This window comes from Eptatretus burgeri, chromosome 13, assembly GCF_056783735.1.
Source record: "Eptatretus burgeri isolate ZD-2024b chromosome 13, Ebu_testis_v1, whole genome shotgun sequence".
Classification (NCBI taxonomy): domain Eukaryota; kingdom Metazoa; phylum Chordata; class Myxini; order Myxiniformes; family Myxinidae; genus Eptatretus; species Eptatretus burgeri.
Window position 1 is genome coordinate 62,914,725 of NC_140973.1, and position 26,845 is coordinate 62,941,569.

A 26,845-nucleotide genomic window follows, 5' to 3' on the forward strand; every position below is an offset into this window, starting at 1 on the left:
GTCACCGTTATCAAATGTAATTCCCCATGTGCCACCTGTGCCAAGTTTTTTTCAATTTTTTTCATTTCACAGTTTCAGAGAAGATATCCAAAGTTTTTCCTTTTTTCCAACATGGCTATTAGGGTTGACCCATGACATCATTATAATTAAAACATTCTACATGAGTAACAAACAACAAACTAAAACATTCTTCACGAGTGAAAATTTTGTGTCAATTGGATAAGCGGTTGCAGAGAAAACAGGAAAAATTAGCACGGAGAGATGTATGTGCATACGGACAGATGAACAGACGATCTGAAAACAATGCCTCCGACAACTAAAAAAAAACATTAAAAAATATTCATGGGAAGGTGCTCCAATGTTGACAGTTTTGTGTCATTGCTTAAGCTGTTGCTGAGAAAACAAATTTAAAAGCGAATAAAGGTGAAAAAGCAAGGGGGGGGGAAGAAAAAAAATCCATACAAATATAATAAATATGATCTTCATCATAAACATAAATAGTTGAACCACGATTGTCAAAATAATTTGCCATTTAGAGACCGATTTTCCAAGATTTACATTAAAATCTCAGGCAAGCACAAGAAAGGGAAGTGCAAAGAATATTAAATAACTGAATGAGATGCTTCCATACATGCTTTACCTCTGATACCTTCTTGTTTCCCTTTGTGCTGCCGACCCTGAACGAATGAGCGATTTCCAAGCTTCCCCGGGATCCTCTCCCCGTATCGGCACGCTTTGGCACACGGTTTGATTTGTGCTGATTTGAATCTGCATAGTAGGCAGGAGTGGGCGATGTGGAGCCTGCCGAGTAACGGCTCAGCCGGATGTCCGTCTGCGTCGCACGCACATCCGCAATGACGGTGCAAAACTGGTGCACCAGGCGCACGAGTGCCATGTTGATGCGCTGATCGATCGATTGGCATGACACAGTCACGTGCCCACGCAGTGTGCTGGGCAGGGCGGTGCGGCTACGGTCGTGAAGGGACAGCGGTGGTGGAGGCTGCTTCCTTGTCGCTTTATCTGTAATCATTGCCGGCGCTTTGGCTTGTTCCTCTCGAATCACAGCGCGAACACTGAGTGTGTTGAATACGAGTGCTGGTATGGAGGTCCTGTTGTCTGGCGGAGGCATCGGGTAGAGCCTGTTTGGAAAATCAGGGGCCGATAAAGTCAGGACTATGCAGGAAAATTTTAGATCTACTTTAATATCAGTGATATTCAAAACTTCTTCCCTTAACATTCCGAATGATTGCTTAAAAAAAATAAAAATCAACTTCATGTTTGCTGTGATATGTAATAATAATGTAATAATAATAATATGCTACGTAACTGCACCGTTAAGCTGACAAGGAACTTCAACAACAAAAAAAGCCACCGTTAGGACCAAAGCCTGTACAATGGTTGCCAATCCATGGTTCTTTGCCCATGGTCTATCCTTTTGAAAAGCTGAGTTTCATGCAAGGAAGCAACACATACTAGTACAGTCAAAATGTCGGATGACCTCCCACAAATTGCAACAAAAGCAAACTCAACAGATTTTGATTCCTGGATATGTCCTCAGTGACAGAAAAAAAGTCCTAAGGGATCCTCCGGGGGGAAAGTCCTGAAATCATGGAAATCCAATATGGCCGCCACCCGGCTTCAGGGAAAATGAGAAAATTGTAAAGATTGAAATTTTAATTTGTAAATATATGTTTTTCTGCATTCTAATTGTTTCTAGTTATGGTCAGTATATTGATATACAAGAATAATTATAAAAAAGTGAAATGTATTGAGGGTAAAATAAAAAATTATAGCTTTTTTGTCCAAAAATGTCAATTTTTTGTCCCGAAAAAAAAAAATTTACATGATACTGATTTTGGCTCCTGGACCAAAAAAAAAAAAAAAGAAATGTTGAAGACACGAGATGAAATCAAGTCTATGGCAATACAATATAATTATGCAAATCATTGAAACATGACAAAATTCACAATTCCACTCGGGGCAATCACATCTGCCTGACGAAGGTTTCGAAATGAAAATGAAAATTCGCATTAAACTCAGAAAGTACATCCATTATAAACTTACTATACAGTATACATGTTGAGAAAAATCAAGCGTATTAAAGTTAGAACTCGACAATGTCATCATCATCCTCATCATTGTCACATGGAGTGTTTGTGCAGCCAGAGCCCCTGCAGTTTCCACAAGCTGCAGTGCACTCAATGTTGTGCTTCTTGCATGTGCATCTCATGGTGCTACATTCAGCCTGGCAGTTGCACCTAATGACACGTAACATCTTTTCAGGAGCTGGAGCTATTGACGTCTGAAGTGGCACAAAACCCTCGTCACACTTCTGCCAACCCCAGTCTGTCGGAGGAAGTTCATCTGCACATCCCTTCCATTCTTGGACTTGCAGATACACGCGCAGGCTGTGATACTTTGCTGCTTCTGATTTTGGTGGTAACGTCTGTGGTTGCACGTGAGAGGAGCTCCAAGCCACCTTGTCCTAGTACCGCTGATACCGTCGGGTGTCCAGGGTGTCGGTTGACATTCTGTTGTAGATTATCACCAATGTTTTTTCTCCTGCATCTGCCACATCACATACGGAAGCTGGATATGTGTCAAAAACCTTGGCCTGCTCACGGAATGTGTTGTTTGCTTTGAACTTTTTGAGGGAAGTTCCCTTTCCAATCCCATGAAGACGAGATGTCGTGTCGCACCCAAGAACTGCATGTAGAAACAGTATGTGCTTGCATATGTCTGTACCAATCATTTTCTTTGTAGCCCTGATGTTCCAGATGCGAGGCTTCTTCGTGTTCTTCTTTGGCTCAGGACAAAAGAAGAGGTCATGGGATTCTAAGCTTGCATGGTAGCAGAGGAGGACGAGGAGGTCTGTGTCATCACCAACTAACACAGTGTTGGTGACAGTAGCAGACTGCATGGCCTTCAGTACGATCAGGAGATCAGCATCCCCTGAGGCATGGTGCGTCTCACAGTTCTTCTTCTGAAGCTCTTCACTCAACATAAAAATGAATCGCTGTTTATTCTGCCTATTGGCAAGAAACTGTTCCTTCTTCATTGTGAGAAGCATGTCAGCTGTAAATGTCACAGTAGTGCCAGCATTCCCTTTAGACCATCTCTGGTGTGTCATGTCCTTCGTGTTGGTACTCTCATAACCATCAAACACGACTATGGCATCTCCGTACTTCTTCGTTACATAATCAGTGTACTGGTGGCATATGTCTCTGTCTGTAGATCCACGAGACCATGGAATGCGTTGAACAAGTGCCCCGCCATCCAAAACATACTGTTGCCCATCATTGGGGATATCGGCTGGGAGATCGGATCCAAGAAGATCCCAGATGGCATCAGCAAAGACTGGCTTGTGTGCTTCTCAGAGCTGAAGAGAGGAATCAAAGAGGGTTGGTGGATAGCTGCACAGTTCATATTTTAAGGCAGACTCCAGTTCTTCTGCTGTCTGTGCAACAGTGATCAGTCTCTGGAAGAGGAGTTTTGGGTCAACCTGGACTTGCTCTCCATCAATCTTGACAGAGGACTTCATGCCGAGGGTGACAACTTGGTCTTTCCTCTTAAATGTGTACTCGGCAGGTGTTTTCCCATCCATAGATTTCAATATTTTGGCTCCTACGGCATGTGCTGTATCGACGTTGACGGTGGGGTGTGCATGAACTCCAGTGGCAATGTTCCTCAGACGTAGATCACTACTGAACGGATTCCGTTCCTGTAAATACTGAAGAGCTGATAGTGTGTCCTTCCAGTCACGAGATTGTCTTGCCTTGGTCATGTCCTTGTTCTGCTCTCCAGTGTTGTAGTTCACACCTGTGAGCTCCTGCATTGCCTGGTTTATTTCTGCATAGGCAGGCATTGATAGTAGCCATACCAGCCGTTGTTGCTCTGTCATTCCTCGCCCTCGTGTGAGCCCCCCGCTGGTCTTCAAACTTCTCATCAGAACTTGTTCGATGATCAGGTCAGATGAAAGACCTTCCCACAAGCGATCACTTCGTCGAACCACATGGAACCCCTCATGAAAACGTTGTTGGACATTGGGATGTTGAGTTTTGAGGTTGGACATCTGCTGCAGATACACCCTCGCAGATTTGGCATACAGTTTATGGCCCGAGGCTGCCAGGTAAGGCAGCATTTCCTGGATGGCCTGAAGATGCAGTGCCCAGTTCCCAGTGCATTCTGCCCGGATGTATTTGCGTAGAATGTCTAGCATGTCCATATCCTGAACCCAGAATGCTGAAGTTCTTGAAGATATCTTTGCAGACTCGGCATGCTTCTGAAGGTGGTCTTTGATTCATTTCAAGACGTCAGACTTGCATACTTCTTCCACAGACTGGGGTTGGCAGAAGTGTGACGAGGGTTTTGTGCCGCTTCAGACATCAATAGCTCCAGCTCCTGAAAAGATGTTACGTGTCATTAGGTGCAACTGCCAGGCTGAATGTTGCACCATGAGATGCACATGCAAGAAGCACACCATTGAGTGCACTCCAGCTTGTGCAAACTGCAGGGGCTCTGGCTGCACAAACACTCCATGTGACAATGATGAGGATGATAATGACATTGTCGAGTTCTAACTTTAATACGCTTGATTTTTCTCAACATGTATAGCAAGTTTATAATGGATGTACTTTCTGAGTTTAATGCGAATTTTGATTTTCATTTCGAAACCTTCATCAGGCAGATGTGATTGCCCCGAGTGGAATTGTGAATTTTGTCATGTTTCAATGATTTATATAATTATATTGTATTGCCATAGACTTGATTTCATCTTGTGTCTTCAACGTTTCTTTTTTGTTGTCCAGGAGCCAAAATCAGTGTCAGGTAAATATATATTTTTTCGGGACAAATAATTGACATTTTTGGACAAAAAAAAGCTATAATTTTTTTTATTTTACCCTCAATACATTTCACTTTTTTATAATTATTCTTGTATATCAATATACTGACCATAACTAGAAACAATTAGAATGCAGAAAAACCTATATTTACATCTTAAAATATCAATCTTTATAATTTTCTCATTTTCCCCAAAGCCGGGTGGCGGCCATATTGGATTTCCATGATTTCAGGACTTTCCCCCCCGGAGGATCCCTTCGGACTTTTTTTCTGTCACTGAGGACATATCCAGGAATCAAAATCTGTTGTTTGCTTTTGTTGCAATTTATGGGAGGTTGACCAAATATTTCTGCTAAAATGCCTGTACTATACAGTTTATAACCGCTGTTGGACTTGGTCTGAAACAGGGGCTTATGTATTTGGTCTCGATTTTTGTGTCCGTGCGTGCGTCCGCAACCATTTCCCAGACATGCATTGACCCATGTTGTTCAAACTTGGCACACAGATAAGAAATGTTGGCTTGCATAAGCACGCAATTTTTTTTTTCAAGATCAGATCCAAGATGGCCGACTGGTGGCCATTTTAGTTGTAAAAAACCCGAATGTTGAACATGTCCTCAACCACTTCTCGGGCATGCATTTACCGATGTTGTTCAAACTTGGTACACAGATAAAGACTGATGGCTTACATAAGCACATCATTTTTCTTTGAGATCAGATCCAAGATGGCCGATTGGCAGCCATTTTGTTACTTAAATGTGTCCGCAACCATTTTGTGACATGCATGGTCCGATTTTGATCAAACGCGGCACAAGTACAGTACATGATGGCACAAACGTGCACCTCACTTCCTTTTGCAATCTGGTCAAAGATGGACAACTCGTAGACTAGCGGCCATTTTAGTTGCACATAAATATGGACTCGCCCTTTAACTCTGTACAGCAAAATTACAAAAACAATGGGGTCTGAGACATTTTATGTCTTTTTTACTTGTTTTTTAAGTCTTTGGTATGACTCGGACAAAGTTTGAATCATCAACCTCCCAGACTCTTAGCAAACACGAGCCATTATTCTACTGAATCTGATATGTTAAGCCGAGAGTCCACCATAATGTTCAATCAAATACATCGAATAGCCCTCTACCAAAAGCAACATCAAAAATATCTTCCACAAAAATACAAATATATTTTGCATACTTCCTATGTCTGGGAACTTTCCGGTCTTTGTTACAATCCGATTCAACGATGTCGGCCCGGAGGCAGCGCAGGGTGCCCGCCAGGGAAAGCTGTTCCCCGGTGTACTCCCTGTAATTCACACCTTCTGCTTCTCGTGCACGGATGCCCAACCTTTCCAACAGTGGGCGGAACACGACCTGCAAAAAAACAAAATTGACCGATGAAATTGATGACCATGGGCAACTCCGTTGAACAGTCCCAAAGGAGCAAGTTAATGTGTGATGGTGCACATCCCATTCATTCACATGAGCATTTCATCCATGTTTTAAAAATTCATACTTGCAACGACCATGGATTAAACAAACTCCGGAATTAGTGGGATCTACATTCTCACAAGGTATTTTGCCTCTTCTACCGTCGTGGCTAAAATTATTGGTACCCCTGCACTTTTTTCAAAAACACAATTTTCTCTATAAAAATGAGTTGAAATTGACAAAAGTATTTTGTCTCCACAATACTTTATTTCACTATTTATATTATATAACCTTTGTTTATGATTCAGAACTCAATATATCCTTTTAAATCAGAAAATAAAAAGAAATGACATTGATACAATTATTAACACCCTCGACTAAAAAAAATAATATTTGGTAGCACAACCTTTCGACAAAATAACTGCAGTCAAGCGCTTCTTAAAGCCATGAATGAGCTTCCTACACCTCTCTACTGGTAGTTTGGCCCACTCTTCTTGTGCACACTGCTCCAGCTCTCCCAGATTTGAAGGGTGCCTTCTCCCAAATGCTGTTTTCAGATCTCCCCACATGTGTTCAATGGCATTTGTATCTGGACTCATTGCTGGCCACTTCAGAACAGTCCAGCGTTTTGTCTTGAACCATTCCTGGGTGCATTCTGAAGTGTGTTTGGGGTCATGTCCTGCTGCAAAACCCATGACATTCGACAGACACCCAGTCTTCTGGCACTGGGTTGAACATTGCGCTCCAAAATCCCTTGGTAATCCCCTGATTTCATGATGTCATGTACACATTCAAGGCACCCAATGCCAGGTAGCACAGCAACCCCAAAACATCACTGAATCTCCTCCATGTTTGATTGTAGGGAAGGTGTTCTTTTTTTGAAGGATTAATTTTGTTTTCTGTAAACAGAGATGATGTGCTTTACTAAAAAGCTCTCATTTGGTCTCATCTGTCCACAGGACATTCTCCCAGAAGGATCTTGGCTTGTTCAGGTGTGTTTTGGCAAACTCCAGTCGGGATTTCTTATGTGCGTGTCTCAGCAGTGGGGTCCTCCTGGATCTCCTACCATTGAACCCCCTTTCATTGAGCTGGCGACAGATGGTGCGAGTTAAAACTGTCATACCTTGTGTCTGAAGGAGAGCTTGAATCTGTTTGGCAGTTGATCAAGGTGCTTTCTCCACCATTCGAACAATCCTTCGCTGCAATCTTCGATCAAGTTCTCTTGCTGCCATGTCCAGGGAGGTTGGATACAGTGCCATGGACCATAAACTTCATGATAACATTTTGTGCGGTGGACACAGGAACATCAAGGTCTCTGGAGATGGAATTGTAGCTTTGAGATTGTCCATGCTTGTCTACAATCTTTTGTCTGACAACCTCAGACAATCCTCTGGTTTTCTTTCTTTTCTCCAAACTCATTGTGGTACACATAGTGACACAAAACAGCAGAATGACTCCTTTTCACCATTCAAACTGGTTGAATGAGTGATTCTTATATTGCAGGCACCTGCAACTCACTGTAGGTGAGTTCAATTCCAACGTAGAGAATCACCTGCTTCAAATGTAAATATTCTAACAACTTCTAAAAGGTGGCAATTTATTATTTTTTTCAGCATTTTTTGTTTTGTTCTACTGCAAACCAAAGAAATACAAATGTGGACAGCAAAATATTTTTAAATTTCAACAATGTTCTGGAAGAAATGGTGCATTATTTGAAAAAAGTGCAAGGGTGCCAATAAAACCATGACAGTACATCACCACCAGTCATGAACCTGAGCATCGGCCAACTGCACTGCTGGAAGTCCTTTGTCCCCATCAATGTCGATCACAGTTTCTTGGCTTCCACTCATCTGTGAGTGTGTTCCCTCTGGAGTATTCTGCCCACTGGACAGCATGGCATTGAAATCTGTGGTCAGGTGTCCTGTGGGCAGCAAGCCGAGCGCAGAAATAACAACAGCAAGTGACAAGTATCAACTCGCCGACATTGTATATGGACTACATAGTTGACAAAACCATCTGCATCATATATTGGAGAAAATGATATATTGCATCATATATTACAGTAAAGTTGAGAGAAACCAAGTAAGCCTGACATTAAAAAAAAAATTTGAGTGCGAGTACATTGTGAACAGCTGAAACATTCCATTGCATTGCCACACTGCCAATCCGAGCTTTTGCATGCCAGCCTGCTTGCATTATTGTCCTACCTAAGACATCTCAAAACATGTTACATACCAGTCTGCAGGATGTTCTGGTCAAATCCATCAGGTGGAGAATCATGAGTGGACACATTCCTATCGCTAACCGCTTGTGACATCCAATTGTAGAAACTCATGTTGGAGGTCTCCATCAGCAATGGATGACCAGCAAAGACCTCTCCAGGTAAAGCTGTTGCTAGCAAAAAGCAAAAAACACGATACTTAAAGATGGTACTTAAAACATGGCAAACAAACATTTGCAGTGAGAAACGAGGTGAGAGCAGTTAGAAAATGAGGAGCTTATTTGCTTTAAGGAAACTAAAATTCCCGATATGCACCTGTGCGAGGAAGCGAACTAGTTTTGAGTGTTGCACCAGAAGCCCTAATCGGACTGCTGTCACACATGTTGTGCAAACTGCTGACACTCTCTATCAGTTTTGATGACATGGTTTCCTTGTGCGGCAATTCACTCTGTGGCAAAGGACCACTGGGAATGTGTGCTGGCGAGTCTACACCGACAGTTTCCCTGCTGGCATGGTTCAGGACTTGGTATGGATGCACTCCCTGTGGAACACAGCCAAAACACTCATTCCAGGGCAGCAACATCCTTTAGTACTTGCACACCTGGATAGCACAGCGTGAAGGGGCCGAAGAGTAAAATGTGAGTACATTCTGTGGAGATGTACTGCAGGTAAGTAGCGTCTCCACTGTGGGACCTGCGACGCTAGCTCAAAACAAAGCATGACAACAAATGAAGTTTGAGGCAGACTTGTAGTTGTAAGTCAGACTCTTAATTAGCAATGGAAGCAAAACACATTTAATCAACTCGGAATAATCGGCAGAAAAGCTGTGCCAATTTACATAAAATATGCAAATCGGAGGTGCAGTGGCTTACAAAACAGAGGTAATTGTTTATTGCCCAAAGAGGCTCGATAAATGCTCCAGAATAAAGGTGGTTAATTAAAAATAAATGGCGATAACGTGCATAACAAGTAAATGTGGTTTGGTTTAGCAGAGAAATAATTGCAGAAGAAATAATCTCCAGAAGCCATAACCTTGTGCTCGTTTTGAAAATGCACTACATTGTACCCTGTAGCTCTCAGAACACCTAGTGTTAATGCCAGTTAATTGTTTACAGCCAAAAGGAAATGTCCAAAATTGAACTCGTCTCACATAATACTCCTGATGAAAATTAATCACATTTTGGATTCTGCTCAGAAGCAACAATAGCAGGCCAAAGCGACAAAAAAAAAACAGGCAAGCAGCAACACCGGATTGTGAAGTTCTTGAGAAAACATTCAATATGGAGGAAAATTAATATACACCAAATCAAGGCATATGGTTCAAATTTCGAGAAAGGTGGAGAAAAATAAGATAATATAAAATCATAAAAAAACAGGAGAATATCCCAACACTGTTTTTACCCGTATAGGAAATCCAGACTTGACCGGGGTGTGAGGTTTGGAAAACTTGCGCATGATGATGTCTGAGCCATCAACTGGCCCAATGTGACCCGGTGGTGAGTGATGGCTCCCAGCACCATTAGTCTCCAGCAACATTGTATTTTCGCTCACCATACCTGCGCAAAGTGCCAATGCTGAAAAACTAAACTTCATGAGAAGTACTTTCATGAATAAACAGACGTGACAAACTCCATAAGTAAGAGATGGTACAACTGCATTATCAAAGCAATGACCAGCATTTAAGTCCAAAAATGTAAAACTTTTCATTAATCATTTTCCTAACATACCCAATTGTTTGTTCTGTCAGACTATCCTGTAGGTATTATAGGAGGTGTACCGTTTATTGTGCAATAGCCAAAATGCAAGCGCTCTACAATTTTCCACGGCATCAAATGTATTTGCACACTCAGTAGTGCAGCAAGACTATACCAGTGTCAAAGTCCACCTCTGCGGCTTCACAGCTTGCATCACTGTGCAGTGGCCCCCGACTCCCGGAAAGTGGCACCATCACCACGGCACCCGCGCTTGGCTTAGTAACAGCGGCTGACACAGCTTGCAGTCGAGAAATGTTCTTGGAGCCGAGGTGTCCAGGGGTTGCTACAATAATCTTCATCCACTGCCGGGCCAACGCTATCAATCCATTTTTCAACGTAACCAGTGCAGGAAGTCCATCAGCCTATTATGGAAAAACGAAATGAACAACATACACGGGCAATAACACAAAAAGACAACACCACAGCCCCGCCACACCAGATCAGACAACAACTACACCAAACAGAAGAAGAAAAAAACATCTGTGTCTGGTATGTTTGGGTGAATGTGTCGGTCTGTGTCTGCAACACAATGCAAATGTCTCCATGACCTAAACTGGTGAAAAAGCTAAACAATGCAACTGCCTTGCACCTTATCATTGGGTCTCAAGTGGTGTAAGTGAGGAGGTCTATGGCAGAATGATCCATGCACATTCATAACTGATTAACCTCCTGAAGGTATACAACCTCTGAAGGATGGTGCTCATTCCTAATGTAGAACACCCAACTCACCATGGTAGCTTCCTCCACCACAGTGTACTCTACACGGTGGAGGTAGCGATGCAAGATATTGCAGAGCAAACAAGAGGGGTTTTCCTGCAGCAGACGAGCCTGTTTGACGGTACGCCAATACTTGCTTTTCATTGGCATGTGGATGCTTTGAACCTAATGGGTGATTGGTAAAATATGTATGTATATATATATATATATATATATATATATATATATATATATATATATATATATATATATATATATATATATATATATATTTTATACAAACAAATAAATGCACCGAATCAAGAGGGCCTGAATAAAACCGACGAGGAAGAAAGCACAAGGCACTTCATTGGAAAATGTTTTCGAAAATAGTTGCAATATGTATTTTGACAGAGCATATAAAAATAAAGTGCTGTTAAACTCGAATTGTGAAAATGCCTAAATCGGAACATTGTACACAACCGTTCATGGGCCACAGGCTTCTCAATAACAAAGAACTGAGTTAGGTGCAAGTTAAAAAGATATGCTTGTTGCATGTCAACTGGAACACAAAGTTTATGCAAAATCCTTAAAGCAGTCGCGAATTGGGAAAGGTTGAATTGCTCCATGGAACAAGGTACGAAAGGAATGCACATTTTTATACCTTGAGTGCCTCCGTCATGATGCAGGCAATCACCGCACACATGCGCAACATTCCAGAGACTCGTACTTTGTCCAACGATGACTTGAGCTGGTCCAATGGAACGAGCCATGCTCCAATCGCAGGGCTGGCTGTGCTCAGCAAGTTCAGGTGCCTGGGGGTGAAGGACGTTTTTCAAACATTAAATGTATTTGCTGCGAAAAAAAAGTTTCCTATCTTCACACGTTATTGTTCTATAATTTCACACAAGCTTTGGCTTTACTTTACTGTTTGCAGAAGAGGTCAGAAAGGATGTGTGGTTCAGGCAAGAATGCACAGAAAATGCCAGTCACATATTGTGCTACCAGTACCATCATCAACACCCCCCCCCTCCCCCTTCCCATTTGCAATGATGGCAAGACATCAATCAGTAAAGTGATGTCATAATGAATCTCCAGCCAGGAATGAACTCAAGAGAACTTTCAGCTGGGAAGTCCTGGTGACCTTCTCATGGTGGAATCAAGCATATCACAAGTCATGGAATTCAGTTAGGATGTGCATCGTTCCAATCAACAACAAAGAGGCTTGGAATCTATCACACACCGGGAGTAGCTCTGGGCAGGTGGCAGGTTCGTAGGAGCGGCAAGGTTGAACCAGATGGTTTCAACAGTGAGTATGGCACTGCACGAGTCTGGTGGAGGTGCCACCAATGAGCCTTCTTTTTTCAAATCGTCAGATTCGACGCCTTCGTCCTGTGCAATGCAGCAAAACACAGCAGGTCGCAAAGGACACAGGCACAAGAGACTTCACAGGGAGTAACCATAGACAAACCATAGACAAAACATAGACAAAACATGAAAATAAAATGCAAAACTTCAAATTCCCTGCTTTCCTTCCTGAGAGTCCCTGTAATGTCCATCTTGTATACACCGTGTTCCCCGCCCCATCCCTCTCCCTTCCACAGATCTCCTAATGTCTCTGTTCCCCACTGTTTTGTCCTTCCCCCTCCACCCTCCCTAGTTGTGCATTGTGTGTTAGCTCTCTTACGAGCCTCGACAATGCATGCAAGAAAGGAAACGTTTTGTTAACATTTATAAAACTACTGAAATAAACAAATAATATAAGCCCCATTATATTAAACTGGTACCAGTGTACGATTGTGTGTTATGAGGAATCCTTGATTATTACCTCAACCACCAAAGGTGGAGGGAGGATGTTTTTTTCACCTCTGTCTCTCTTGTTTGTCTGCTGTCTGAGCAGGATATCTCAAAACTTTATGGACAGATTTGGATGAAACTTCGTGGACAGGTTGAGGGCATGACAAGGATGAACCGATTTTTAGTGAAGATCCGGATCCAGATACTAGACCTTAACTTCAGCATTAATATATGGGACCAAAAACTATATATATATATATATATATATATATATATATATATATATATATATATATATATATATATATATATATATATATATATATATATATATATCATTATCTCTCAAAACGTTGTGGAAGGGTTATGACAAAACTTGGTGAATGAGTTGGGTAGGTGACAAGAACAAGCCAATTAGATTTTAGCTCAGGTCCGGATGCAGATCCGGCCTTTCAGTTGGATACAAAACGTAAACTGTTCAGCCTGGCAGAGGTATGCGCTCTGCCGAGTGCCATTCCAGTTATATCTTGGAATAATTGAGTGATACAACCAGTCTGAATCTGACGTGAATAAACATTCTTTTAATGTCTTTTACCCTCACCAGAGGAGAGGGTATTGCATTTGGGTCCATTTTTTTTTTACTTGCGAAAAGTGAAGATTTTTCAAGTACATTGGTTGGTCTTGTGCGCTATTCTGTCTGTTTGTTTGTTTGTCTGAATGTCAATCGAACTACAGGTCACAATTTTAAACCGTTTTTCAAGAAATGTCACAACCTGGTAGATTTCATCATAAGCAAAGAAGCCTATTGATTTTGTGGTCAAAAGGTCAAAAAGTCAACAATTGGTCAAAGGTCAACAAATTGGTTGAATTTCTAAAATCCTCAATTTTCATTCGATTATCTTGAAATTTGAACAAGATATGCATATCAGGTCACTGAATTCAACGAACAAGCATTTTTGAGGTCAACGTCGGCCAAATTTCTAAAATTGTCAACTTTCATCCGATTGACTTGAAATCTGAAAGAGGAGTTGCATATTTGATCATTGAATTTAACCACCAATTATTGTTTTAAAGGTCAAATTTGTTTTATGGATTTCGCAAGTATCGTGCTATGCACGACATCGGTCTTGTTTGTTTGTTTGTATGTCCACACATAATGTGCTAACGTTGGCCACAAACACCACATAGTGGTAGTCAGTTGTACACCCACGTTGTCTTTTTTCAACAGAGTACCTCTTTAAAGTTTGTACAATTAGAATGTGAGTTTGTCTCTAAAATATGTATGGTACAATTGGAACGGGGGTACGTTTAAAATATGTACTATAAAACCACACAAAAACACATCCAGGCAAGGGTCTGCAATCTTTGATTACTCATTCTAGTTGCCTTTCTTTTTGTTTCTGTTCTAACTCTATTGTCGGCAATACATCATCAATCAATAACAAACAAAACAAACGAAAATATTTCACAGAAATTAGAACGAAGGAAAACTGCAACTTGAATTTTCAAGAATTCCATCAAGCAAAATTAAAGGAATATAATATTTCTCAGGTTGCATAATAAGAAGCAGGCACCCTGGCAATGAGAAACGCCTGGTGATGACGTCACATATTGCAATAAGCCACACGATGGTTATTGTTTTTCATTACAAAATGTGGAGGTAACTTAATTTGTTGATTTATTCTGTTCAGGAGATTTTGGTTGGTGCTGCCTTTTTTTGTGGGGAGAAATTCAATCACCATTCTGAGGTGCACCAAGGGTATCATGAGTGAACCGATTGCTTCTGTATCCATCATTTCCACTCCTTGCATTCTCCACTACCCCTCATCCTGACCAATATCCCTTATTTGTCTGTCTCCATCTATTTTCTCCCTCAGCCATGCTGTTGGTGTTTCCACCTTTTTATCTGCTGTTCCTTTTGTTCTGTTGTGTCCTGATCTGATCTGATCTGTTCTCACTTTTCCAAGAGCCTTGATACTGGACTGCACATAAAAACTAGAAGAGCACTCTTAGACATCACGATGTTGTCAGATATGTCTTCACCCACATTATTACATCATTATACATACTTGTCCCAGGTTTGATATAAATCCCTGAACCCAGATTTAAAATATTAAATCATTCTGGCTGCCAGACCGTGTGTCCGATCAGGTTGAAATTGATTCCCCATAAATATTCAATCATAACTTTGACATTTCATGTCGATTGAAGCAGTTCAAGAGAAATAATTTTTTAAGATCTTGGTTCAATCCAAAATCACTGCCAGACAATGTGAGCTATTAATTATTTGTGAACACCCTGGTATCCCCAAGGCTTGGGGGTCATGTTGGTGAAGTTTCCCCTTGATCTTCCAAGCCGTTCTGGAGAAGAAGCTTATGAAAGGTTTATTCTTCAACAACAACATCAAAAAAAAAAAAATCACAGCTGGCAAACCGTGTGACCTATGATGTCATTAGTGGGGAACTTTTTGTTCCTCATGGATAGGTGATCATACCTGTAAAATTTTGCCAATATCTGTTTAGCCATTTCAGAAAAGAAGATTTTTTAAGGTTTTTATGGTTAAAAAAAAAATGACTGCCGAACCACATGAGCGATGACATCATCTTTTTTTCCCCCCGACACAATTTAGCCCTAGAAGACCCTCAAAACATTTCATACTGATCGGATAAAGTGTTCGACGTACACAATGATGTCAAAACAAAGTCACCGATGACGTCATTAAAAAAAAAAATTTTAATTGTTTAATCACACTTGTTTCCCATGAGTACTTGACAAGTGCCAAGTTTAAATTTTTTTCCATGGAGAGGTTTCGGAGACAGAGATCCAATGTTTTTCCTTTTTTTCAACATGGTTGCCACACTACATGACCTATGATGTCATAATTACCATCAAACATTCTACATGAGTAATTGCACCATTCGTGAAAATTTTGTGTCGATCGGATAAGTGGTTGCAAGAGAAAACAGAAACAACTAGAACGGGCACTCGGTGGAGTGCATACCTTCGCCGCCGCAACTTTTTTCCGGGCACATTTGAAAAACGTCATTTTAAAACGTCCATGACGTCACAACCATCAGTCCGATTGACGTCAAATTTGGTGTGTAACCTCCTTGAAGGCAGTCCAACAAAATGGAATGATAAACACTGAAAAATTAAAAAGTTGAAAAATGACGTCATCTTTTGACGCACTTCCGGGGACATCACGTCCAATCGGGGACTACCATTCTGAAAGCTCGTAGTTCACTGAACGTTTTAACGTTGGTTTCATGTCAATAGCTCAATTATATCTGAAGCTATGTATACAAGTATATTTTGACCTTGAGTGTGACCTTGACCTTGACTACAGAGTTAATTGGCAAAACCTTTACATCAATAAACAGATATTTTGGTACTGGTCCTAATGCCTGGATTTGGGAGACTTTGCTTTCTAAATTATATAGCTATTTGAATGTAAAATATCAGGACATTTTAGCCACAATTGAAAAACGTCATGTTCAAACGTCAATGACGTCATAACGGTAAGTCCGATCGAAGTCAAATTTGGTGTGTGACGTTCTTAAGGTAAAGGCCCGGTCACACCTTGACGTTTTAGCCAACGTATGCCGATTTTTGATTTTTTTTTCTAAAACGCTGGCACACGTTGAATACGTTATGGGTAAGTTTTGATAACATTGAGAGCACGCTGAAAAACACTGCCATACGTCGTTGTACGCTGGCTTTAAACGTTGTACTTTTTGGTTGTCCTCAAATTTTTTCATGCTTGAAATTTCACGACGTATGCCGGCGTATGACTCACACGTTCCGCTACGCTGGCCACAAGTTGTATGCACGGTCTGCGATCGTTGACAGACGTCAACACATGCTACTTGTAAGTTAATCATAAGTTGAGACACGCCGAGGTAATGTTTAGCGTACCCGAAACTTATTTCTAACCGATGATTAACGTGTTGTTGGCACGTTACGCGATCGTTGCCACACATCGACAGACGTTACTTTTAAGTTACTCATAGGCTGAAAGACGTCGGTATAATGGATCGTCCTTGCGTCAGCGTCCACGGCCACGGCCAGGACACTTATTTGCAGCATTCTTCAAACTTTTCTTCGGCATGACGAGGATGTTCACACTTCGATGTCTAGCTTGGCTATGATTCCAATTGTCCATCGGCAGCGTCTATTTAAAATAGTCGAGTTTGAGCGTTTTAACACGTTCAGAAGAAACGCTTCAAATTTCCAAACCCCAGCGTCAAAAAACAAAGGCGAGTGACAGCAATTTAAATCGTTCATTGTAAACAATGAAAATAGCAGAGTGGTACCGTTTAAAAGTCGTTGAGTGTAACAAAAATCCAATTGTTGAGCGCAAGCCTCTACTTTCAATAGTGGGGTTTGAGCGATTTAGCACGTTCAATAGAAACGATTAAAATTTCCGAGCGCCAGCGTCAAAAAACAAAGGCGAGTCACAGCAATTTAAATCGTTCATTGTAAACAATGAAAATAGCTGAGTGGTACCGTTTAAAAGTCGTTGAGTGTAAAAAAAATCCAATTGTTGAGCGCAAGCGTCTACTTTCAATAGTGGAGATGCAGCCATTTAAATCGTTGAGTGGCAGCCTATGAACCTACCCGTGGACACGCGGACGCAAGGAGGATCCATCATAACCCACACCCTCCCCCTCACACTCACCTACTACTGCCAACATGAACAAACTACTACTAATACTAATACTAATACTGATACTGATACTGCTGACATGGACATCGACTCAAAAAGGAACTCGAAAACACTGTTGGGTTCCCCTTTTATGAGCAGCATTTTTATATACCAATTCCCAAAACTGCTGGGAACACGTCGTTATATGGCAGTTGTAAGCTAGAAACATGTTCATTTATTTTTTTTTGTCGACCGGAAGACGTCATTGGAATACGTCTACATACGTCGATGTGTGTTGGGACTACGTAAGGAATTGGTTCAAAGCACGTCAAACACAAGTTAGAAATAAGTTTCGCGTAAAAAAAGACATTACCACGACGTGTTTCGACTTATGAGTAGCTTATAAGTAGCCTTTGTGGACGTGTGTAAGCGTCCACATATCGTGTGTAAAACTTATCCCCATCGCATGCGGAACGTGTGTCATACGCCGAGTACGTCGTAAAATTTTGAACATGTTTAAAATTTCTTGACGTACTCTACTTACTACGACGTATGATAGCGTACGTTAAGGCCCGGTCACACCTTGACGTTTTAGCCAACGTATGCCGATTTTTGAATTTTTTTTCTAAAACGCTGGCACACGTTGAATACGTTATGGGTAAGTTTTGATAACATTGAGAGCACGCTGGCATACGTCGTAGTACGTTGCCATACGTCGTTGTACGTTGGCTTTAAACGTTGTACTTTTCGGTTGTCCTCAAATTTTTTCATGCTTGAAATTTCACGACGTATGCCGGCGTATGACTCACACGTTCCGCTACGCTGGCCACAAGTTGTATGCACGGTCTGCGATCGTTGACAGACGTCAACACATGCTACTTGTAAGTTAATCATAAGTTGAGACACGCCGAGGTAATGTTTAGCGTACCCGAAACTTATTTCTAACCTATGATTAACGTGTTGTTGGCACGTTACGCGATCGTTGCCACACATCGACAGACGTTACTTTTAAGTTACTCATAGGCTGAAAGACGTCGGTATAATGGATCGTCCTTGCGTCAGTGTCCACGGCCACGGCCAGGACACTTATTTGCAGCATTCTTCAAACTTTTCTTCGGCATGACGAGGATGTTCACACTTCGATGTCTAGCTTGGCTATGATTCCAAATGTCCATCGGCAGCGTCTATTTAAAATAGTCGAGTTTGAGCGTTTTAACACGTTCAGAAGAAACGCTTCAAATTTCCAAACCCCAGCGTCAAAAAAAAAAAAACAAAAAAAAAAAAACAAAGGCGAGTGACAGCAATTTAAATCGTTCATTGTAAACAATGAAACTAGCTGAGTGGTACCGTTTAAAAGTCGTTGAGTGTAAAAAAAAATCGAATTGTTGAGCGCAAGAGTCTACTTTCAATAGTGGGGTTTGAGCGATTTTACACGTTCAATAGAAACGATTAAAATTTCCAAACCCCAGCGTCAAAAAACAAAGGCGAGTGACAGCAATTTAAATCGTTCATTGTAAACAATGAAAATAGCTGAGTGGTACCGTTTAAAAGTCGTTGAGTGTAAAAAAAAATCCAATTGTTGAGCGCAAGCGTCTACTTTCAATCGTGGAGATTCAGCCATTTAAATCGTTGAGTGGCAGCCTATGAACCTACCCGTGGACACGCGGACGCAAGGAGGATCCATCATAACCCACACCCTCCCCCTCACACTCACCTACTACTGCCAACATGAACAAACTACTACTAATACTAATACTGATACTGATACTGCTGACATGGACATCGACTCAAAAAGGACTCGAAAACACTGTTGGGTTCCCCTTTTATGAGCAGCATTTTTACATACCAATTCCCAAAACCGCTGGGAACACGTCTTTATATGGCAGTTGTAAGCTAGAAACACATTCATTTTTTTTTTTTGTCGACCGGAAGACGTCATTGGAATACGTCTACATACGTCGATGTGTGTTGGGACTACGTAAAGAATTGGTTCAAAGCACGTCAAACATAAGTTAGAAATAAGTTTCACGTAAAAAAGACATTACCGCGACGTGTTTCGACTTATGAGTAGCTTATAAGTAGCCTTTGTGGACGTGTGTAAGCGTCCGCATATCGTGTGTAAAACTTATCCCCATCGCATGCGGAACGTGTGTCATACGCCGAGTACGTCGTAAAATTTTGAACATGTTTAAAATTTCTTGACGTACTCTACTTACTATGACGTATGATAGCGTACTTTAGCGTTCTACTCACGTATACCAAACTTACTCATACCGTATTTGACGTGCCCCCAACGTTTTAGACACATTTTTCTTAGGTCGTCATACGCTGGCAAGATCGCCAAGGTGTGACCGCGATGTTGTCACTTCCATTTCTACGGCAGTTATGATTCGAATCATTGTGCGTCAGCCTTTTAATAGGCTACGTCACGACATCGTCGGCGATGCGTGCAACGCGCTATGCCGAAGTTAGACTATCGTTGGGCATAGGTTGTGTAGGCCAACAACAGGTTCAGCATTCGTTGGTATAAGTTATCTATAACACAACGAAACGTTCTGTGTCCATTACTAATATGTTATGCATACGACCAACTCGTTATGAATACGTCCGAATCTTAAAAAAAAAACATCAAAAGTTCAACGTAAGCCAGCGTTTTACATACATTTTAATACGTTGCCATCGCTGGCTAAAACGTCAAGGTGTGACCGGGCCTTTAGCGTTGTACTCACGTATACCAAACTTACTCATACCGTATTTGACGTGCCCCAACGTTTTAGACACATTTTTCTTAGGTCGGCATACGCTGGCAAGATCGCCAAGGTGTGATCGCGATGTTGACACTTCCATTTCTACGGCAGTTATGATTCGAATCGTTGTGCGTCAGCCTTTTAATAGGCTACGTCACGACATCGTCGGCGATGCGTGCAACGCGCTATGCCGAAGTTAGACTATTGTTGGGCATCGGTTGTGTAGGCCGACAACAGGTCAGCATTCGTTGGTATAAGTTATCTGTAACACAACGAAACGTTCTGTGTCCATTACTAATATGTTATGCATACGACCAACTTGTTATGAATACGTCCGAATCTTAAAAAAAAAACATCAAAAGTTCAACGTCAGCCAGCGTTTTACATACATTTTAATACGTTGCCATCGCTGGCTAAAACGTCAAGGTGTGACCGGGCCTTAAGTCCGACAAAACGGTATGATCAAAACTGAAGAGATCGAAAATTGAAAATTTACGTCATCTTGTGACGTCATTTAGACGCACTTCCGATGACGTTACGTCAAATCCGACACTACACATCCGAAAGGTATCTCGTCATGGAACAATATGGCAGTGGTTGCATGTCGATAGGTGTATTATGAAGGAAGTTATGCTCAAAAGTGTTTTTGACCTTTTCATGACCTTGACCTTTGACCCGATCGCTCCCAAAATCTAATCAAATCGTCATTGGATACTCACGAATCATCCCACCAAATTTCATGCAATTCGGTTTAATACTTTCTGAGTTATGCGAATAACAAACAAACACACATATTCACAAATAAATAAATACACAGCGACCAAAACATAACCTTTCGCAGAATGCGAAGGTAATTAGCACGGATGGACAGACAAAGCAAAAGCATAATGCCTCCGGTGACTTAGTCAATGGGACTCCAGAAAAACACAAACTACAGAATGGGACGACAACTACTCCCACTACTACAACTACCTCCACCACTACGGCAATGACAGCCATTGCCACATTGACTACGGTGCCATGAAACCAAGTGACCACGTTCTCAACACCACTGCCTTCAGCCAGATTTTAAATCACAACCTCTTACATTATCACCATCAGGCACCACCATTTCTGGCCACCAGCTGATCATACATGAAACCAATTTAGTTTGCTTATGGAATGTCCAATTGACTTGGAACATAAAATTCATCAATGAAAAGCAAATAAAATTTCCTTTCATATTCTCCCATACGCTTAAGACCAAGACCTTTCCATCCACTCGTAGTTCTGGGGTCACCTGATCATCGGAACTCGAAGACGAGCCCCAGAACAGAGTCTCGTGTTCTTCGGGTCGTGGAGTCGCGTCCGAGTCCTCGGTGCTGTATCCACTTCCAGTAGCCGAGTTGGAAAGGCCGCCGGCACGCTCGGCACCGAGACAGAACCCTGGCAACACCCCTTTCTGCATTCCACCTGCGGGACAGGCATCAGAGTCAAGTTATCGGCGAAACGATCCTCAACCTCGGAAGTTCTCCAAACAACTGATACTGTGAAATCGTGCAGGTGAGAGAGAGAAAATGAAAAAGGACAACCCTGCAATGCGCTATCTTACAAAAGAAAAACATGTTATCAAGCTAGCATGATAAAGACAAGCAAGGTTGTTGACCTCCTCATTAAATTGAAGCCCTTGAGAAGATTTTGGATTAGATTGCAAAAGCAATTGAGTTATTGGTTTTCCTATCATCTTATTGAAATAAATCTCAAAAACCACTCATTTTAGCAATAATATACCTTGTTACAATATACTGCCTGCTGTTCTACAAATCAAAAAGTTTATGAACTCAAGGAGAGCAGATTCATGGAGCGACGTTTGGGGGGGGGGGGGATCAAAAGTCTATTTTTGATCGCTTTCAAAATATTTGCAATATACAGATTTGTGCGCAAGGTGGCAGGCAAGACACAGCAGAAGCTTTTGATACCAGCGATCTGTAACATTGGTTTTTCCAGACTGAAGGTGGAGGAAAAGTATGAACTAGAGGGCCAAATGACAAGATGAGGTGAAATGCTCCATTCATTTTTTGTTACATCACCAAACTATTGATCACAATTAATCACAATTTAAGCCAAAACCAGTTTCCCCGCTGTGAAGACATCGGTGAAACGAGACAGAGTAATTAAAAAATAATATTAATAATAACATTTAAAAAGAACTGCAGAAAGCCATTTGCTTGGTCCAGAAAATTTTTTGAAGAAAAACAAAATAGAAAAATAATTATTTCAAACTTTTCAGCAATCAGGCTAAGGTCACAAAAGTAATTTATCAATTGATGATGAGTGACACTAAATGTTATCTATGTGGTATGATAACCAACAGATAAACCATTTCAAAAGTGGTGGTTAAATGCGATGCTGGTATTGCATTTTAAATGAAGTAAAATGGTGCACCAGCTGGTTGGTGCACTAGTTGCTACGCAGTTACAATTGTGATGCCAATGACAGCTACAATGCTGAAAAAGTTAAGCTGCACCAGAGTACAAACAATGTAAAGCGTTCACCTTTCACCATGACGTCCTCAATACCACACTCAAACATAATCCACCCCCAAGCATTTGCAGATGTGGCCGAGTGTGGTTTGGCCGAGCACTCGTGGATGCACATTTCACTCGGTGACGATTCGGCATCGTCCATGACAAACAGCACGCGAGACTTGTCCGCCGGGATTGCGGTGACAAAGTTGTTTTCCAGTTCTTGGCCTGAGAATGTAAAATTGAGTTTTTAGAATGTGTGCATGCGTGTATGTGTGTACATCTGTGTGCGCCTGCATGAGAAACCAAATCAAGCTGTGGGCAATGTCACTCACCGTGAACTAGTAGGCCACGTAGCTGGCCATGAGCGCGTCTCATGGTGAGCCGAGCAGCGACTTCACGGGGCCAGTCGGCAGCAGTGGTGCTGCGTAAAGATCCAGTGCACTGGGGCTGAAGTCGACTCGCCTGACCAGACGTGCTGTCCATTGTCCCTCCTGAGCGGCCACCTTCATCCAAAACACATCTGCAAATGTGCCATCACACCCAAGAGAGACCGTTTAAAGTAAAATGTTGGTGAACAGATGATCGAAGGTACGCCAATGGCGTTTGTTTTAACTCAATGTAAAAGTGTTACCCCAGCATTGTGTCCCAATGTCAGACCTGTTCATTAGGAGTTGGCAAGACAAAGAATGGAAGCTTAGACACAAGAGGGACATGCAAGGTGAGGCTTGCATGATGGAGCTGGGTCCTGCAGATTCCTCTATCAAAGCTTGCAAAAGACAAATATTTACCTAAAAGAGAATACCAGAGAAAGTCAGGCAGAGGGATAGAGAGTCATTGAGTCCTTATGCAACAAAATAATTCATTAACATAATAAGAGAAAAAAAAACAAAAGAAAGAAAGAAATGAAAAACAGGACCAAGAATGCAAGTCGACTGAAACCGATTGTTTTCAAAGCAGAACAAAGTGCCAACTCACATTTCCAGACTAAAAATGTCTTAAAAGGTGTGTGAACAAGGGTGGTTCAAGGCTGACCATCACTTCATGTTCCAGATTATCATAAAAGAATAACAGATTTCTGGAGGTTTGTGCAGTGGAAGTGGCAACGAATGTGAAGTGATGTCAAAGAGGGGCAAAGCGTCGTGTGCTGTGAGGCCATTGTCATATAAATACGTTTCTTGGTGAAAGAAAAGGTCAAACCACCTGAAATTTGCAGATCAGCAATACGGTTTGGCAATGTGTGGTGTGTGTGTGATGCGCACGCACGTGCGCGCGCACACACACACACACACACACACACACACACACACACACACACACACACACACACACACACACACACACACACACACACACACACACACACACACACACACACACACACACACACACACACACACACACACACACACACACACACACACACACACACACACACACACACACAGTTTGTGGGTGGGGTGGAACAGATGGATGTGAACCAGTGAAGGTTAAAGTTGACCATATACGCATATGGTAATGTAACAAGAAGTGCAGGATAACCTTAATGACCTTCACAATGGAGGGGACAAAAAAGAAGAAAAGGCGACTCCACATTTGCTGCCACCATTATACATGGCAGTGTTATTCACTTGCTGGACGTGTTGCTCATCAAAATACTGAACTGTTGATTTTGAAATCAGCTACATTTGCTCAAATATCTGGTCTCTACTGATGCTCTGCTAACTTTGGAGGAGCTGCGCTACAATTGAAGATTCGACCCGATTGGCCAGATATGAAAGAGATTATTTTGCCTTCCTAAATGCAAGACTCACATCTATAGAGTCAGTAAAGCACAAATGTGGGACAGCCATTGATAAAAGGTCTCCTCCTAACACCGGTTTTCATCAAATAACAGAGTGAAGAAACCCAGTAAGAGTGATGGGACAATAATGTTGCAATTGAGCATGAGGTTAGATGAAATAAGTTCATCCACAGTCGAGAAGAATACAATCCATATCGATTTTTAAATTATCCTTATATCCACAGGGTTTGTCACAGCTAAAGCCATTTTAAAACTTCAACAATCTGTTGTGGGTAATAAAAACCCAAAAAAATGCTGGTTTCTCAAAGGAGAAACTTTAATTGTCCATCAAGGAAGCACCCCCTAGTGTTTCAATTTAAATAGCACAGGAATGCGCTGGAGTTGAAACAAAGGTGTCTGTCACTAAACAACTGTTTTCCTGAAAAATCGACTGAAATCATTTTTCAGGCAGGACTTGTAGATTACAAAAAAAAGTTTTGTTTCTGTCCTTATTATTAATTAATTTATTTGTTTTTTTCAATCACCTCCACTGTACTCCCCCCTAACCCTCTGCCCATCACAAAGCCATCCGTAGCTCATTCCGCAGTGTGTAAGGCAACATTTCACAACCGTCTAAGCTCGAGACCAAACTTATTAATATTGACAGCCCAAACAAGACAGGATAAACTTATTTTAAAATTGATATCAAATCCTAAGTTGCCTTCAGGGCATGAAGCATTAACCACAACATGTGGATTTGCTTCACTTTGAAGTTACTGAACAACATTGACCAACCAACAAGAGGAAGAACATACAACTTTTCTGCACAGCAAGGACAAAACTAGAGGGGGAGCACTCGGGAGAATGCACAACCTCCGCCGCCAATACTGCTGGGTCACTCAAGTGAACCTTGTATCTTATTCATTAAATATGATGTCAACAGTGCTGACATATATATATATATATATATATATATATATATATATATATATATATATATATATATATACATACACACATATATATATATATATATATATATTTATATATATTTATTTATTTTTTTATTTTTTTTAGAGAAAAAAAATTTTTGTCTATCAATTTTGGGGGGGTTGGAAATCACTTAAAACATGTAGAAATGCAAAAAAAATTCTCTATTTTTTTGGGGGGGGGTAACAATTTTTTTGGGGGGGTTGGAAATCACTTAAAACATGCAGAAATGTAAAAAAAAAAAATTCTCGAACAATTTCTTTTGGGGGGGGGGGACCAAGTCCAAAATTTAATGGGATGATCCTTGGACCATACCTAACCCCCCCCCCACCAAGTTTCGTCGAAATCCGTCGAGGAGTTTTTTCCGTAATACTGTTCACAAACAAACAAACAAACAAACAGAAAGGGATGAAAACAGTAACCTCCATCCATCTTCGAAGATGGCAGAGGTTAATTAATAAACAATTATTATTTGGGTACTAAAGCCTTACAGACTGGTGCCCCCTTGTTTTTGTTCCGTTTAATATTAATGTTTTTTTTTATTATTCTTTGTATTACTCTTCATATTTTTGCTCTATTATTTTCTTAAATTTTTTTTTCTCTCAGCAACCACTTGTCTGATTGGTCAATTAGAGGACGAAACCCTGAGAATTTTGTCAGTCAACTCACATTACCCCTCAAAGTACGACCATGATTGATAATATACTGACCAATAACAATGATGATATTTATGCAGGTATTCTCAATACTGACACATCTGATCATTTACCTCTATTCCAGATTCCTCCTTCATGCTTTCCCAATTTGACTTCTGTTCAAAAGAGTTATGTCACTCAGGATTTCAACGATAACACCTTGAGTTCTTTTATTGCAGATATCAAGTCCATGGATTGGGGGGAGTCTATAAATCTCATCAAGTTAACTCTACTTATGATACTCTTCTTTCTCTTCTCACTAACTCTTACAATCGCCATTTCCCACTTATTTCTCAAAGGAGTGGAAGAGGAAAGACGAATCATCCATGTCTCACTTAGTCCATTACAAAGCTCCTGTAATTACAAAAATAGGCTGTATCAGCAGTTCTTACATAATCCTTCTGAGAATAATGGGTGACATTATAAGAGTTACAGTAATCTATTAACCGCTACTATCCAACTTGCCAAAAAAATTATTACATCAAAAGCTTTAATATGAATAAAAATAACATGAAGAATACTTGGTGTAATATTAATAAAATTATTGGCAAAGGGAAGAAAGCAGATATTCTGGAAAATTGCTCCAATGGGCAGGAGGTTTTCTCCACTCTTCGAGCTATTGCCAATTCCTTAAATTCATATTTTACAAACATTGGTGCATCACTAACAAATAAAATCTCATCAACTAACATGCACTTCAGGGACTATTTGCACAACTCCAACACATCATCTTTTTTCCTTGT

At 41.1% G+C, this 26,845-nt stretch overlaps 1 protein-coding gene across 7 annotated transcripts in view; it reads right to left on the reverse strand.

The window, feature by feature from the left end:
• The window catches only part of BLTP1 (bridge-like lipid transfer protein family member 1), a 357,046-nt gene that overhangs the window by 168,937 nt on the left and 161,264 nt on the right, over positions 1 to 26,845 (reverse strand). For 5 of the 7 annotated variants that reach the window (XM_085852759.1, XM_085852757.1, XM_085852756.1 and 2 more), the window contains exons 34-47: positions 23,295 to 23,425; positions 22,970 to 23,157; positions 22,665 to 22,862; positions 21,410 to 21,582; positions 12,185 to 12,333; positions 11,606 to 11,756; positions 10,975 to 11,127; positions 10,361 to 10,607; positions 9,893 to 10,047; positions 8,807 to 9,032; positions 8,506 to 8,664; positions 8,043 to 8,191; positions 6,038 to 6,213; positions 641 to 1,139 (exon numbers count right to left, since the gene is read on the reverse strand). In XM_085852759.1, coding sequence (XP_085708885.1) covers positions 641 to 1,139; positions 6,038 to 6,213; positions 8,043 to 8,191; positions 8,506 to 8,664; positions 8,807 to 9,032; positions 9,893 to 10,047; positions 10,361 to 10,607; positions 10,975 to 11,127; positions 11,606 to 11,756; positions 12,185 to 12,333; positions 21,410 to 21,582; positions 22,665 to 22,862; positions 22,970 to 23,157; positions 23,295 to 23,425 — 2,754 coding nt within the window. The remainder of the gene's footprint in view (positions 1 to 640; positions 1,140 to 6,037; positions 6,214 to 8,042; positions 8,192 to 8,505; positions 8,665 to 8,806; positions 9,033 to 9,892; positions 10,048 to 10,360; positions 10,608 to 10,974; positions 11,128 to 11,605; positions 11,757 to 12,184; positions 12,334 to 21,409; positions 21,583 to 22,664; positions 22,863 to 22,969; positions 23,158 to 23,294; positions 23,426 to 26,845) is intronic. The other 2 variants (XM_085852755.1, XM_085852760.1) reach the window with 2 other exon arrangements.